The sequence below is a fragment of the Condylura cristata genome, unplaced genomic scaffold, assembly GCF_000260355.1.
Source record: "Condylura cristata isolate star-nosed mole 26May11 unplaced genomic scaffold, ConCri1.0 scaffold00003, whole genome shotgun sequence".
NCBI lineage: Eukaryota > Metazoa > Chordata > Mammalia > Eulipotyphla > Talpidae > Condylura > Condylura cristata.
The window spans coordinates 49,666,986-49,684,734 of NW_004567104.1; the positions used below are offsets into that span (position 1 = coordinate 49,666,986).

Consider the following 17,749-nt stretch of genomic DNA (forward strand, 5'->3'; position numbering starts at 1 on the left):
AGCCTACTTTGGTCATCTTGTTGAATCTCTTTGTGAAGGTCCCATGTGAATGAATTATTTTTTTCTCCTTTTAATCTAGCCTTTATTTACAGGAATTCAATGAATAATATATAAGGGTAGAGTAAATTATTCTTTCCTATGCCAAGACAAAAAATAAGGAAAGAAGTTATAAGAAACAGAAAATGCAGATCTGGTAATTACACATTTCTCATTCAACAATAAGAACCTAGCTTGTTATATTCCACACTTATTTCCTTAACTATCCTCACACCAAATCTGTGAGTCTTTCCAATAACCTACTCTGCTATCTCACTAAATAATTACATTCATGGGAATCAATTTATTTCAACTTATCAATACTTATGGTTTTCTAGGAAAATAAGAATAGGAAATTTTCCACTACTTATCTACAGAGCGCTGTTTATTATTATTATTTTTGTTTTAGAAATACTTGTCGGGCAGGAGTGTAGCCATTTAAAATAGCTCAATCTACCTATGCTGGATTATATTGTCCACAACACAACAATACATAACAACTGTTCAAGAAGCATTACATTTGCATATTAAGGGCAATTATAAATAGCTGAAAACTATTTATATAGCTGGGTGAAAAATTGTATTTTGAATTACCCTTTCTCCATTTGTGAACTTAAAATATGTTCTGGGGGCTGGAGCCGAGGAGGAAGGGATACCTAGGTAGTAACTTTCCAGGTTGCAATTTTCAAAGAAAGTAGACACTAAGTATTTACAACAAGAAAGCAAAAACTACATTTGGCAAGGAATGTGTTCCATTTCTATTAAATGTGTACCCTAAAATGATTTATATTAAAATCTGTAGTAATGTAGACACATCTATGCTGATTAAGAAATGCCCATGACATCCCCAGGGACACAATGAAGGACAAGTCACGGAGAAGGTCTGCAAGACAAGACTGCTGCCCAGTGAGCAGCCCTGTTTTATTTATTAGCAGCAATAAACAAGCATGATTGATTGTGTGACAATGAGCAGGAGCAGTGGGGTCTAGTGAAGACAAAGGGTAATCAAATTTATAGGGAACTGGAGGGGACATGTCAACCTCATATGCAGGGAGGACGTCTTGTGTAGGAACTTGTAATTTCTGAGCTTCTCCCAGACTCCTTAGACCAAGGTACACGATCAGCCAGTGGCTACCTTGGTATCGCCAGCTGCCTCCTGATGTGGGCCATTACCTTAGGGCAGTGGTGCAGGAATGCCTTTTCCAAATCACTACACACACACAGGTGCTCAGACAGGCCACACATCAATACTCTGTATCCATTAAATTTAAAATAAGTAATACCGGTATCACTGGCTTCAAGGAATATGACATTACATAATTTCTGATCAAATTATGCTTCTATAGAATTAGAGGAGACAAGCAACATTTTGGCATCATTTCATCAAAAAAAAAAAGGAAAGAAAAAACTTTCACTATAGTATCTTATTTAAATAACCAGCAAGGCTTTCTTAACTACCCAAGATATGACATTTTACTTTTGCATTGCTTAACAACGGTTTAATATATTCATTTTTACTTTAAGAATGTACATAGATTTCATAATACTTTCATAATCCAAAAAGTAGTTACTGAAAATGTACACATTAAAACAACCTTGATAGATTTAATATTCTATTGGTTCAAACCCAAAAATTAGAGAGAAAATGAGAAGTAAAATGTGGACAAACTCTAAAATGCTTTTCTTTAATACAACCTTTCCTTTAAAGTCAAGAAAATTATAACTTTTCTGAATAACAACAGCTCATACACTTTTAAAAATGGATCTTGAAGTTCCAGCCATACAGAAAAATTGATGGTCTTTATACTGATGAGGTCAAACATTGAAAACAAACAACAAAAGTTTTGCTTACAAATTCTCAAGTAGTCTTAAACTGCATTAACTTCTGAAGGACAGATTCTATTTTGGAAAACTTGCAGGGTCTCAAACTAATGCCAGTATTTACATGGTAAGGATCAATGTAATTTTGAGGAATGATCACATTCCTTTTAAGTTATTGAAAATCAAATTTGATGAGAATAAAGAGAACCTTTTCCTTTGATTGCTATCCAGAACAAAAGGTATTGATGGTACAGGATTTTGTATATGAAACTTAAATAAAAGAAAACCTGTAATAGATATAAAAAGGCTTGAAGATAGCTTTTCAAATTCAAAATGTACAGACTTACTGGTACATGCCATCGATGGTGGGTCTTTTTCAGCTCTGAAATAGCCCTTTTCACACTGACAGACAGAAGTCGCTTCTTTGTAGGTTAAACTGTGTGGAGGGCATTTTGAACACTTTGTGTTCCCCGCAAATGCTTTATAGAATCCTGGCCTACAAGCTGTAAAAACAGGAAAGAAAATTTGTTATTATCGCTATTGTTTATATATGAATGTACAGTATATTTTCAATTGATATACATTTGGGGGTCTTAGAGTTCAATATCAGGTATAACAGAATAATCAATGTGTTTAACATTCTCTTACAGAGCATACACTAGTGAAATACGACATTTACACCTCTTTTAGCCTGAATCATATGAGACCATAAATATTTTGTCACATCTATCACTTAAATACTCATAAATGTCACAGGGACACATGGATCTTACTATCTTTATATTAATATAATATGAATGACATAATAATGCTTGAAAAACTGAATAACTAAAAAAACAATTAATCCATGATGGCTAACATGATATTACCATTAATAGAATACTGTAAGAAAAATTAGCCTACTATACATTGTTAGTAACTAGGCTTTATGTGTTTGTATTTATGTAAAATAATGATATAAGTATTTATATCTTATGCCTTATAATAATTACTTTCTTATCCAGCCACCATTTTTCTACCACTTCTTTATTTCTTCTTATAGAATGTAAACTTTATTTTAAAATAACAAACCACCCAAGATAAGAATATCTCCAATATATGCCTATACTGTATAGAATATAACTGAAAAGTTAAAGATTATCTGTACAGTGGTTTCTGACTTTTTCTCTTAAGAAAAGCTATTCAGACACAGATCTTCAGGTTAGGCCTTCAATTTATATAATAATTTTTAAAAATAATCTCTTTATTTAAATAAGTTTATGCTTATATAAATGAATCAAGTGAGCAAACATCTATGAACATTTCAAAACAAATTTTTTTAAAAATTGGTTTATTTCTAGCCTTTCCTTCCACTTTTCCTCTTCAAATGGTACTTTCATAAATTGCAACATATTATATACACACACAAACACCTATATATATATATACATACACACCTATATATACATATACACATATATATACCTATACACACACACACATATGTACACATATTTATGCTTTAAAGGCTATAATCATTAAAACAGAGATAACAAATATTTTCATCTAGTTTTGTTCACCATGTGTGTTTCCTGTAAGCCATACATGCCTTGGTGTGAATTTTTTCCTTTATTTTCAAATGCAATCTGACAATCTCTGCCTTTGCATTAAGATATTTAGTCTATTTACAGTTAATGTAACTACTGATATGGTTAGTTTTAAGTTTTTGTTATTTGTTTTTTATTTGTCCTGTATCTAATTTGCTTATTGTCTTTTTTTGCCTTCTTTAGAATAATTAATTGATATTAATGATGACATTTAAGCCATTCTGTTGGTTTATTTGCTCATTAGCAAAACTTAAGGAGAACCTCTGTACCTTTTGGTAAGTTCCCTTTTAGCAAAGCATTGTCCTCTTTCACACTGTCTTGTGAAACTGTCTTGATCTACCTGGACTCTTAGACATGTTTTCTCAATCCAGGGAGATGTCAATCAGATTCTGTCATGGTCCCTTCCTCCCTGTCTGATGGCCTGATAACTCTGTCAAGACAATAAGTTGAGACAACTGTAAGGCTTTTCTTCTTTATTTTCTCACAGGGAATGTATCCTTTATAATCTGGTGTCAGATATTAAAATGATCTTTTCATATGTACTGCATGGAATTTTAGATTTACTATATCTTGTAAGTAAAAATCAGGCTACTTTAAAAGCTCTGAATTGTAATTATCTTCACATTTCTCTCTCTTTTATAATGTTCTTGTCTTATCTACTATACCTAGTTCCTCAGAGACATATTTAAGAGTTTATTCTAAAGTACAGAGCAATACTATCATTATGTACTAGTAAGGAAAAAAAAAGACATACAAAACTTAATGTTGGTGAGCATATGGAACAATATGAACTCTCATACATTACTGGAGGAATTTAAATTGGTACTATAGTTTTGAGGAATTATTAGCAGTATTTGTATGGATGAATATAAGCATATCTTCTGTTATAAGAATTCTACACCTATGTATATACACAAAGAACAGCAGAAAGTGAAATCAGCTTTTCTCCCTGCAGGCAGTCATAGCAGGTTCAATGCTAAATGAACTGTCACTGTTCCATTTGATTTTCTTTCTCTGTAATTTTGTTGACATATTGACCCTTCTCTACTGACATATTTTCTTCTCTGTATGCTCATTACTTGATCCTTGTTATTATAAAATTTCTATATCCTCTTACTCATTTTGATGAAATATCCTGAGGTAATGGAGGTAAACTGATCTGCTCAATTAACTGTTTAATAAAAGCTTACACTTTATTAAATTTGTAATCATTTAATTTGATGGAGTTTTTTTTTTTTTAAGATTTATTTATTTGTACATACAGAACTGGGGTACAGGCCAGAGGCTCAGGGGCGGTGAGAGTCTTCACCAGAGGCAAAGTGGGGAGCAGAACAGGCAGATCGAATTAGTACACTGCTGAGGGGAACAGCGGGCGGGTCAGGAGAGGTCTGCAACGCCATGTGCTCACCTCCGGGGCAGGCTGGGATCGAACTCATGCAGAAGTGGCTTTAGCTTCTTTTTTTTTTTTTAAAGATATATTTATTCGTACAGAACTGGGATACAGGCCAGAGATGTGGAGGGTGAGAGGATTCACCAGGGACAGAGTGGGGAGCAGAACGGGCAGATCGACGAAGGACACTGCTGAGGGGAGCAGCGGGCTGGTCAGGAGAGGTCTGTCGTGCCATGTGGTCACCTCCGGGGCAGGTGGGGATCGAACTCATGAGGAAGTAGCTTAAGCTTCTTTGCGCTATGCTTTAACCTGCTGCGGCACCAGGGAGGGCCAGATGATAGAGTTTTTTTTTTAAAGATTTATTTATTTTTGTGCATACAGAATTGGGGTACAGGCCAGAGGCTCAGGGGCGGTGAGAGGCTTCACCAGAGAGGGAGCAGAACAGGCAGATCGACAAAGTACACTGCTGAGGGGAGCAACGGGCGGGTCAGGAGAGGTCTGCCACACCATGTGGTCACCCCTGGGCAGGCGGGAATCGAACTCATGCAGAAGTGGCCTTAGCCTCTCAGTGCTGTGCTTTAACCCGCTGCGCCACCAGGGAGGGCCTGATGGAGATATTTAATCAAATTACAAACAAGCCTTATTTGTAAAAAAAAAAAAAAAAAATTGTGAATTTTTTTCTGTTGCTATGTATCTAGGTATCTACTATACATATTAAAAAAGTAGCAAGAATTCCAGAAGAATACCATATAATTTGTTAATGATAGGTTCATAAAATATAAAAGTGTTTAAATTACACATAAAACAATCTAAGTTACAATACAATTAAAAAGCTGAGTTTTCATTTTAAAATGCTTTTGATTTGAGAAAATTTCAAGAAGGGACTTATTTATATATACACAAATTGGGGTGTAGGTCAGAGGTCCAGGAGCATAAGAGGATTTACTAGACACAGAGTGAAAGAAAAACAGGCAGATCTGCTGAAATACCCTGCTAAGGGGAGCAGGAAGTGAGACAAGAGGGGTCTGCTAAGCTATGTGGGTGAGCTTCCGGCCAAGGATCAGACTCATTCTGTAGTGCCTAGCAATAGCTTGATTGCACTGAAAATTTAATCTTTGCACCACTAAGGGGCCCTGGATTTAAGAAACTTTAAGTAGCTATTTTAAATAATAAAATATGTGATACAAATTATAAAGGGTGAAGTAATTTTATAGGAAAGCATGAAATAAAGGCACATTCAATATAGGTACAGTCATTAAATATCACTAATACTAGTAAACTACATACTTGTAATACAATTTTCCTGATATTTTACTGTCCTCAGAAAATTTAAATCTTGGGTTTTGATTCCAATGCAATTGGAAAGTAGACACACACACGCACACACACATACACACACATACTGCTAAAACAAAACAAAGGAATTCATTCAACACATAATTTATTTTCAAAATTAAATGGTTAGCTTATATATTGCTAGCAATGGTTTTTGGATTTATCTTTCTAATCAGAGTACCTAAGACAAAGGATCATGAGAAATCCTATCTGGCATATCCTGCTGTGAAGTTCTCACCATTTGATGAAATATTGAATTTTGTCTTGTGTGACAGGAACTGATATTAATTTAAACTGTTTTTACCTCACCAATGTTCAGTAGCCTGTAAGTTTAGATAAACCTGAATGACTAAACTATGTGATCTGCATTTCTCAAGCAGACTTTGTAGAATTTAAAAAAAAAGGATAGTCAATAACATTGCAGTTACCCTGACGTTGTTCTGCAGTTATCAAATTAAATTTTGCTGTGTCTTGTAAGTAGAAATGTCAGGGAAGATTAAAGAATTGGAAAAAAGAAAGAAGAAGGGAAAAATTCCTAAAACTTAATTATAAATAAGCATAAATATTTTGCTTTTCAGAATAACTTACTAAAACCACCTAAGGAAAATCTTACGTTTAAATACAAGCCAATTATTTATAAATTCTGGGTTATAAGCTAACCTTCCTTACAGATGGGCTACTATAAAGTCACATAAGATAATATATGTAAAAACATGCTAGTACTAATTTTAATCATTACCATCATCAAAGAAATGTTTGAGTGAAATTCCCTTTGAAAAATCAAATAGAGAAACAAAAATATACTATCTATTACATGACATTTATCCTAAAGAAGCAGAGATAAGGGTTATGCTTCTGGAAAAGATGACATTAACACACTGCATCCTCTTTTTTCCTATTTGTAAACTCTGTGCACAAAATACCCAGTGGATGATTGAGGACTCTGAAAATTTAAGAGTAAGCGTGGATATTGGAGAAGACAATTTACCAATGTACCATTATTCTACCAACTATGCTTGACCTGGAAGCTGATCTGAATGTACTGGAGACTCAGAAGTGGGCACCAAGTTACAGGTAGAGTTTCAGGACAAAAATGATCATTTGGCTCTAGAAATAGGAAATGGAATGCCTGATGCTCAAGAGACAAAATGAAAACCATTTCCTCCTTTCTCTTATACTCAGTTCTAATCCATAATCTGAGTTCTCACGAAACACAGTAAAGCAGGTATACAGTAGGGCTACAGCCATTCAAAAGAACAGTGTTCAACAGGGGACAGGTCACTTTCTTTGGGTTCTCATTTGCATGACAATTTCCAAGACCACTCAAATTCAAGGAACAGCAATGGGCTATATTTAGCAAATAGAGGAAACAGAGAGTTTCTACAATTGTAAGTGGCTGGCTATCGCATCATATATAGTGCACATTGTGTGCAAAAGTCCTACGCGAAAGCTCTCTAACCCAAGATGGCATTGTCACATCCATGAAAGCCTGGAGCTGGTGGCAGCCCATAAGCAGCAGGCCAACGTTTGACTCACTAAAGATTCACAGGCAGGGCCACTGAGATGACACTGCAGCTGCCCTTAGTTTCTGAAGTAACTTAACAGTCTGAAAGTTGGGATGGACAGCATCAGGTGTTGACTAGACAACAACAGAGCGGCAAGCACCAGGAGGTAGAAACCAAATGGTCTGGAGTGGCTAAATGCTCCCAGAGGTGATGGACACAGAGTGCTGGTTACTGTCAACAGCGCTGGGCAGCACTGGTCATGTGTATTAGGGTCCACCACTAGGAGGCAGCAGTGTTAAAAACACCTGTTAACAGCTCTTTGTGAGTTGCAGGGTTATACCAACAACAAGCACTCTCTGAGACACCAGGCCCGGGCCTCTACTGCTCCTTTCAGTCAGTGTCTGAGACAAGCCAGAGGCAGGTGCAGCTGATCCGACCCCTGAGAGCTCTTCAGCTTCTCTGCTTTCTCTGGGAGTTGGTTGCTGATCCTTCTTTCTACTTTGGAGGCCAGGAACAGAGTCAGTCTCAAGTACAGAGTGAGTCCCAAGAAGGCACTACCCTTCCTTACATCCTCTTAAAGGTCCCTCACCTACAAGTCTAGTTAGACCACTGAATCATATGGCCCACTGTCCATTTACTAGTCGTTTATAGCTGCACCTGATCATTCCATTCTACAGTCCAAGCACCAGATCCAATGCCCTCTACCGCCTGCAGCTAGAAGGAGTCACAATGATGGTGTTGGCCCGGTGAGGCCCCATGTAACTCTCTGTAGCCCTCTACTAAGCCCTGGGGTGTTGTGTTAAGGAGACCACTGCTGTCTGCCATCACTGCTGGCCTCTGCCTGCAACCTGAGCCACAGGGGAGCCATTGGTGGTGAGCAGTGAAATGCCTGTAACCTACTACTGTTGCTGCCACTGCTCACAAGCAATTTCTGGGGCTTCTGGGGCTGAGGAGATAAACTGACATCACAGCTTTGCCAGCGGGGAAGACAGCCCTTCTTGCCTGGCTGCCTGTGTTGCAGACCCAGTTTCACGCAGTAGACAGAACATTGGTCACCCAATATATTTGGAACAACATGTCTATTTTGTGATCTAGAGCACTGAAGGAGTGAACAACAACTTTTAGATAACAATAGATGATCGTATTTGGATTATAAAGAACTTGTATAAAAATAATTTTACAGGATTCAATTGACAGATTTGGTTCAACTAATGATTTTATGTTCATGTAAATATTTTTCTTCTACAAAAAGAAAAACCAAATGTAGTTTTATTATGATAATTAGAAACAAAAATGTTATCCACAACCTTTGTTTCATAAAAAATTGCTCTTTTTTTGGGAAAAAAATAAGCAAGGCATTTTGTCTTTCAACCTAAAACTGAAGAACAGGGGTGCATAATGTGGTTTGTGTGCATAATTTCAACATTTTGGTGAAACTTGCTCGTCACTGCTCAAAGTCTTACATACTCTAACAGCCCAGTAAAGTCTGACAACCAAATGGCCTACTGGCTTACCAACAGACTTGCAACACATTTGTCAACCTGACAATGCTGAATGTCCTGTTGATATATGTTTGTGGCATTTCTGTAGCTGAATAGGATACAAAAGTAATGTATATTACTGAATAATACACGGTAAACATTTTACTGACAAGAAGAGCATATATTTTACTTTCATAGGATTACTAAGGATATTGATAATCAATACAATTATTATTATATTGCCTACTACAAACCGATGCTTTACAAACATTATTCTATTTAAGGTAAATAAAACCTCAATGATGTAATATCCTAATTTCACAAAATAAGGACATGAAGGCTCTAACAATTGCTCTAAATAAGAGATTATACATGGCTAAGTCAGGATTTAAACTCAGGTCTTCTGCTTTTCAACTCAAACTTTGGAATAATACATTGTCATATGAATATATATGTATACATAAAAACATGTATATTATATACATGTGAGTATTTATATGCTACATTTATGAAGTCATTCCTGATAATGCTGTAGTACATAATAAAACTATATATTAATGTATATAATAGTATGTACTATTAATATACATATGTATATATGTATGAATACTTCTTAAAAAGACATTAAAATGTTCATCACCTGCTTTTCTTAAAATCAATAAAGTTCAAAAACACGACTTAAAATTTCAAAATGTTTTAATTGAGTCCATCGTCCTCATAAGAAGTATTCAGAAAATATTCAGTTATATTTTTCATAGAAAAATTATTTACATCACTGGTTGAAAAATGAATTGAAGAATCTAATGTGTTTTAGCTATAACTATTCCTCTATTTTATAACGAAACTATAGTGTTTGAATTTTATAATGATAACTTTTAACTTTATTTTATATTTAGCATCACAATATTTGCATGGCTAATAACAACTAATTGTGTGACTACAATAGTAGTTAAACACATTTCTATTAGCATTTTAAAATAACCTACCAAAACCTTGGCTTACATTTCACTGGAAAAATGGAATTGCAGTAAACTGAACACCGTCTTCTACCCAGTATAAGAAGGCTGTCTATGTTGATCAAAAATGGCTTTGATATAATAGATTCTCATGACCATAGGGATAATTTAAGGATGAAATGCTGTAGGCAGCAAGAGCAGACACTCATGATTCAGAGTTTCCAATGTATTGTGTATGAGAGTTCTATATGGTTGTGTAATCAACAGAAATGAGAATATGCCGATTTCACAGATGTGATGTATATGATCTGAATATGGTCTCTTATTTGGCACTTACCTAATTCCACACATAAAGAGCCATATATTAGTGCTGCTGGTCTAAGCCTGAACTGTCCAGTAAATAAAATGATCATCTATAAGATGGCAAGCAGGAGCTTTCCTGAAAAGCCAGTTATACCAATTCATGGGCCCATTAAGTGTATCTATTGGAAAACGTGTAACCATAAAGTGAGTTTTTCACTATAGTTGTAAATCCCATTAATCAGAAGCTGCATGAATACAAATTTAATGTAAATCTTTTATATTCATAAATGTGAAATAATTTAAATCATTCTTAACAGATCTTCCTCTATGATACTTCAAGTGCTCTTATCTATTCAATATATTTGGATATCAGGTTTCCTTAAATTGGATAAATTCTAGATACTTAATCTGTTGGACTAATCAATTTCATCATCAACATATAACTATTTGTGTCTTCCTTCTATTTCAAATGCACATTGCATATGTACCATTAAAACACTCAGTAGATTTGGTGGTTTGATTCCATTGCTACTTTAACACCAGTGTGTGAGCATTTATGAGAAGAATCAGTCAATCTTTAAGTTAAAATTCTCATCCTGTCATAGAGTACCTAGTACATATTGGGCTCTCAATAAACATTTGCTAAGCAAATAACCATATAAATTGATGGTCTTTGGTATTTTTTGATGAAACAAACCAAATTTGTAAATATTACTAGTATGTACTCTGATACAACTTCTTTAAGAGAAAAGGAACACTTCTACAGTAACAATTTCAAAATCCACCTGGAGTTAATGTTACATTTTACTACATCCATTATCAAAGAAGTATCATATGCAAGTATTATTTAGAAAATTAATCCTAAATTGTAATACATGCTGTTATTCTAAAGCCTGCAATTTTAGGACTTTTGTCTCAAATTGCTATATTGATGATTTATTCAACTCTCGTGTTTAACTGCATATTTAAATTTGAATGCATACATAATTTTTTTTTTCTTTTTACACCTTTGCAAACTGGAGAATTAATATAAAAACAACAGTGTTATTTCAAAAACCGTTTAGCTGATACTGCAATTTCAAGTAAAATCAACTTTGATTATTCTCAAGTGGAACAACTTTGGTAAATGTATAATTGACTGCAGTTATTATTCACTCAGCATTTAAGAGAGAGGTTGGAGGTATAGGTTATATAAGTGTCAATCCCCAAGGAGGTAACAATTATACACATTAAGGTATATGATACTAGTAATGTCTATGTGGCTAAAGACCTCATTAATAGAAAATATTTAAAAGCCTGGAGCAGATATATTATGCTATTGTTAAAAAATGGGCACACTTTTTTTTTTCTTTTTTTTGGCAACTTCTTTACCCTCACAACGTATATAAATGTCAAATGTCTTCTGTGGTCTCCTAACTGTTTCTAACATGCAAATCACTGTTTCAATATCCCTGGCTCTAACTCCAGAACAGATGCTCAATCTGTCTCTCTACCTTCATTCCCTACTGTCAAGATACAAGTGCAGATCACCATTATCTTTTGCATGAAGTTATTGAAATGACTCTTTCCACTTCTGAACCTACCATCCTGCGACAAATACTGAAACTGTATTAAAAGTGATATTATAGACGAAAGTCAGTTTCTCAATTATATACACTGTTGTAAACCAATGTTACCTCAATTAAAAGAAAATTAAAATTAGGCAATTAGTTAGGGATAAAGTCCCTTGAGTAAAGTATTGTTACTTTACCATTACACCCTCTAACTGAAAGCATTACATTTTTTTTTTAAGATTTATTTATGCATACAGAACTGAGGTATAGGCCAGAGGTGCAGGGGCGGTGAGAGGCTTCACCAGAGACAGAGTGGGGAGCAGAACAGGCCGACTGATGAAGAACACTGCTGAGGGGAGGAGGGGGCAGGTTGGGAGAAATCTGCGAGCCATGCGGATTGCCTTTGGGGCAGGGGTTGAACTCATGCTGCAGTGACTTTAGCTTCTTAGTGCTGTGCTTTAACCCAGTGCACCACCAGGGAGGGACCACAAGCACTGCATTTTGAATAAATCTAAATTCCTTGCCCAGTCTAGAGCATAGTACTCTAAGAGCTTACCCTCACTTACATCTCTCCTCTGCTTTCACTTTCCTTTTTTCCTAGTCATAGTAGCCTTTATGTCCCTTCTAAAATACACCAAAAATTGCTAGACTTCCGGACTGCTGCTCCAGTCATTACTTTTGCATCAAATGCTTTTTTTTTTTTTTCGGCTTAATACTACTGTAACAGGGTGGTTCCTAGGAAAAAGGGAAGTTCCGTTCCCTGTTCCACCCAGAAGGAGGGTGGAGCAGAGCAGAGCAAAGAAGAGAAGGAATCTGGAGAGAAAGAAGGAAGCAGCATGGAGGAGGGAGACATGTGAGGAAATCGTGTTTATTTCTTGGCCCTGGACTGGATGAAAGAGATGTGGGTGAAAGACCCGTGGGGAGGTGACTATGGCAGTGTTTATATTGATCTTGATTTTGCTCTTTTCCTCCCAGACTTGTCTGGTCATTTCTTTTTCATGGTTCCCAGCCAGAAAGTACTTTAGCCTTCTGGCGGGCTTTCAGGCCTTGCTTTGGGCCAATCCCTTTTGGGTTGGCTTTTGCCCAGGGGATGGGTAACTTCAGGTGTTTGATTTAGAAGTTATATTGTCTTTCGTATTGTATACACACTGCATTAAAGTTCCTTTTCTTTAAAGTCTTACATGTTTTGATGTGGCAGATGGCAGAACCTATTTAGAGCAGGCAGGTTTGGGGGTTCACTGGTGCTCCTCTCCCTGCCCTGTAACAATACTATTTGAATGTATTTTATTTATTAGTGTACTTTTTTTTTTTTTAAAGATTTATGTATTTGTGCACACAGAACTGGGGTACAGGCCAGAGGCTCAGGGGCGGTGAGAGGCTTCACCAGAGACAGAGTGGGTAACAGAACAGGCAGATTGATGAAGTACACTGCTGAGGGGAGCAGCGGGCGGGTCAGGAGAGGTCTGCCACGCCATGTGGTCACCTCTGGGGCAGGCGGGAATCGAACTCATGTGCAAGCAGCTTTAGCTTCTCAGTGCTGTGCTTTAACCCGCTGCGCCACCAGGGAGGGCCCTAGTAGTGTACTTTATTTGCCATTCTTGAGAGCAGGAGACTTTTTTTTTTTTTTTTTAAATGACTTATCCCTTGTGCTTGAGTAGGACTTGGCCTTGGCAATTGGAGTTTACTCAGTATTTGTTCAATGAGTGAATATCACTCTTATGGTCAAAGAACTTCAGATATCTTTCCAGCTGAATTATTAGTAAATTGTTATCACTATTCACCAGTGAAGATACATTCTTTAATAAACTTTCTCCAAGATATCCTCAGGATTCCCGCACTAGAGCTTGGGCCTGATTTTTTTCAGTGTTATCAATCAATTTTAATACTTGTCTTTCAGTACTATAATAAATGTGATTTTTGCTCACAGAAAGCACCTATTTTTATTATTAAAAAGTAGCTTCTTGCATGAAAAGTATATATAAAAGTATATATAAAAGTTCTACCTGAGGAGCAATATTCATTTATGTCTCTAGTCTTTCAATATTTTTCCTTACTTCATAAAATGCAATTCTTGCCCTTAGTCTGTCATCCTTGAGGCTCCTTTCACTAGCGTAGAACCTTCAGCTATAAAAGCAACGTCGTCAGCATGTTTCGTTATGTGTGTACCCATTAGAGTTCCTAGTTAGAGTACCCTGCCAACGATGAGCAATCAAAAATTATGAGCTAGTGATGAAGATTCTGGTCCTTATGTGCCTGTGTGCCAGTATTAATTTAGGCAGTGAGGAATTTATGCCTTCCCTGGGTATTGGGCATTGGGAAATGTAAAGGCTATGTGTTGATGCATATAACAGCACTTAATTAAGACTGGAAGCCAGATTTAGCTTCACTCAATAGGTATTACTGCCTTACAGATGAGAACACTGAGGCAATACAGTGATGGGAATGTAAGCAGTTTAATTATATTTTAGTGTTACATACAGTTACAGTCAAAGAAAGAAAATTGAAAATTATCTGAAAACCTAAATTCTATCAATAGTTGCTACAAAAACTTGAAATCTCACTTGGTTTACTTTTATCCTCCATACACTTTATACAAGTCATCGCTTTAGCTGAGGCAATACAGTGATGGGAATGTAAGCAGTTTAATTATATTTTAGTGTTACATAAAAAGATGTAGTTCTGTTTCTTTAACTTGAAAAATTACTATATGATTGAAAAGAACAGTATTTGCTTTGGGGGGGTTCTTTACAAGTGCATCTTCTGATGAAATAATAAGATTTTTAAATAAATGCTTTCATTTATTTAACAATAAATAACATTCCAAAGATTGTATATTTTATTTTCTTTGGGGGAATAAGTAAGCTAAAGCGATGACTTGTATAAAGTATATGGAGGATAAAAGTAAACCAAGTGAGATTTCAAGTTTTTGTAGCAACTATTGATAGAATTTAGGTTTTCAGATAATTTTCAATTTTCTTTCTTTGACTGTAACTGAAAAATGGAATTAATATCTAGGAAAATATTTGAGGTTAAAAAACAGTGCTAATTAAAGACTCAGACAAATTTTGAGTTATGTTATTTTTATAGCTGTGTTTGATGAGTGATTTTTTTTTTGAAACTGACAAGGGTTCCTAATTGATAATTTATTGAGAACATGAAATTTGCAGTTACCAAATTCTATAATGTATATATTGGTATCATGGATAGACTCATGTTGAAATGCAGTAATATTGTCCAGTTGATAAATTAGCTTTTCTTTGCTTGTTGATTGAAACATAGATCAAATCACAAAGCAAACTTAAACACATTATCTTCTATTTCTAAGATGCAATTTGATCTTAATTCATGTATAATTTCTGAATCAAACTACCTCCGGGTTTTTGTCAATGTTTCTAACTTAAATCAGTTATTATTCTTAGGTGTAATAAAAAAAAAAATAAACTGTTGGCCCTCCCTGGTGGTGCAGCGGGTTAAAGCGCATCACTAAGAATAGAAAGCCACTTCCGCATGAGTTCGATCCCCGCCTGCCCGGAGGTGACCACATGGCTGGCAGACCTCTCCTGACCCGCCGGCTGTTCCCCTCAGCAGTGTACTTCGTCGATCTGCCTGTTCTGGCCCCCACTCTGTCTCTGGTGAATCCTCTCACTGCCCCTGCAACTCTGGCCTGTACCCCAGTTCTGTATGAATAAATAAATAAATCTTTAAAAAAATAAAAATAAACTGCCCAGAACTCTGATCTTCATATCTGTCCTTGCCCTGCCTCTAGCAAGCAATTAAAGTCATGTACACATGGCTCAGTACTAGGCATGTATGAACAGAACTCTTTCAACCATTGGATTCTAGGCTCCTAGAGCAGAGTACGACATATTCATGTTCATATCCTCTTAAAACTAGTTACAGGGCTTTCTACATGGTCTGTTGAGCACTAGTAAGCTTTCAGTAAATATCTATGAAATTAAATGAGATGAGAGGACTGAGAAATCATACTAAGGATTCAGGTAATGGAGACTGTCAGTCAGAGATTAACTAAGCAATACAAAAAAAAAATGCTGAGAATGCAAGCTTGCATTGCTAGAGGGAACACAGATACAGAGGCTGACAGGTAGAAAAGCAACAAAGTATAGAAATATACAATTTACAGAGCACTTAGTAGTTATCAGGCACAGAGTGAAACACTATGCGTGCACCATCTCATTAACCATTGCAGACAATTTATAGGGCAGCAAGGATTTATATCTTATCATAATACACATGAAAAGCTGGAGGCATGATAGTTAAAGCACATGGATTCTGCTTTCAGACTTGAGTTTGATTCCTGACTTTACCAGTTAACACCTAGGCCCAACCTAGGCAGGGACCTAGAGGTTAGCCTGGGAAATGATTCTCCAAATTTACACAGCAGTTTTTGACATCATTATCAGATTTCTAATATTCCTTTTACATTTGAATGAGTGAAGGTAGGTGAGACCCTTCTCAACCGGGTCCTGGGAAGCTTTCATAAGTTTCTGCCTATTACTGATAAACATAGCCACCTAACACAACCTAGTGTTCTGTAAAAATAGTCTGCATTCTCCAGAGCCTTTGTGGATACTGCTCTTTAACCTAGAATATACTATTTGATATTAAGTTCAAATCATAGTTTCTTCATGAGACTCTGATTTTTCTATTAAAAACAACTTCTTGCTGTCACTGCATTCCATAATATATTTGTATTAAAAATCTCTGTGTTGCTTCTAAACTGTCATCCCCAAATCCTTCCCCCTTCCAAACTAGCTGATGAATTCCTTGAGATCAGACACAATTATCAGATTCACATTTGTATTATTTTTTTTTTTACTTTTTAAAATATATACCCCTAACTGAAAGTAAACAATAATTGTTCCAAGAACTAATATAATGCCATAGTGTTTAAGAAGGAGAAGTTGCCAAAGCCAGGATCAGAATAGAGATTTGTCTTGCTCTAGACTGAATCTTCTGCCTCCAGGGATATCTTAGAATCACCTAAGCAACCTTGGAATTACTGATGCCTGATCATACTGTAGTCAATTAAATATAAGCAGGGAGCGAAGTTAACCAATGTTTACAAAGTTACATTCTACTGTACAATCAGAGTTGACAAGTCTCATGAAATAAAATGTGCTTCCTCCCTAAACCCATTTCTACATTTATTAATGAAATTAAGAAAAGTAATAGCCAGATAATTGTCTTGTTTAATTCTGTCCTCCCTCATATCCCATGCTATGAAAAGGACAGCTTAATTTCCAGTCCTTAGCTCATTAAGGGTTTAATGATAATCAACACCAAATTCAAATTCACTTTTATGCTGTTATTTTCAGAGCACACTACTAATTCTGCCCCTATCTCAGGTGGGGGAGATCTCTTGTCTCATCTTCCTGTACCAACAGGACCCCTGCTTCCATACTCTGGCTGTTCTGTCTGCCCAATGAACTTTGATCAACTGCACTTAAGCAAACTCCTTCAGGAAACAAAAGCACACTTGCTTGGTTCACTGGAGAAAGAACAAGCATTGAAAGCAGGCTGGATAAATGTCAGGTTCCTCTGGACCATGGTCATCATCCAAGTAGAAGAAAACTACATATACATGAATTTCAACATTGAAGGCAGTGAAATTTCTTTGTTTCTCTGACTTTGATTTCACTCCTATAAAAAAGTGTTCAGAAACTGGCACTTTCAATGTTAAGTTTATATTTTAATCACTATTCATTATAAGCAGCTTTATAATTTAAGGACAACATCAAAGAAAGAAAAGAAATAACAGCAAG

General features: G+C 35.9%; 1 protein-coding gene across 2 annotated transcripts in view; it reads right to left on the reverse strand.

Moving 5' to 3' along the window:
- EPHA6 (EPH receptor A6) overlaps window positions 1-17,749 on the reverse strand; it is a 563,177-nt gene that overhangs the window by 348,751 nt on the left and 196,677 nt on the right. For both annotated transcript variants that reach the window (XM_004675273.2, XM_012734527.1), the window contains exon 4: window positions 2,205-2,360. In XM_004675273.2, coding sequence (XP_004675330.1) covers window positions 2,205-2,360 — 156 coding nt within the window. The remainder of the gene's footprint in view (window positions 1-2,204; window positions 2,361-17,749) is intronic.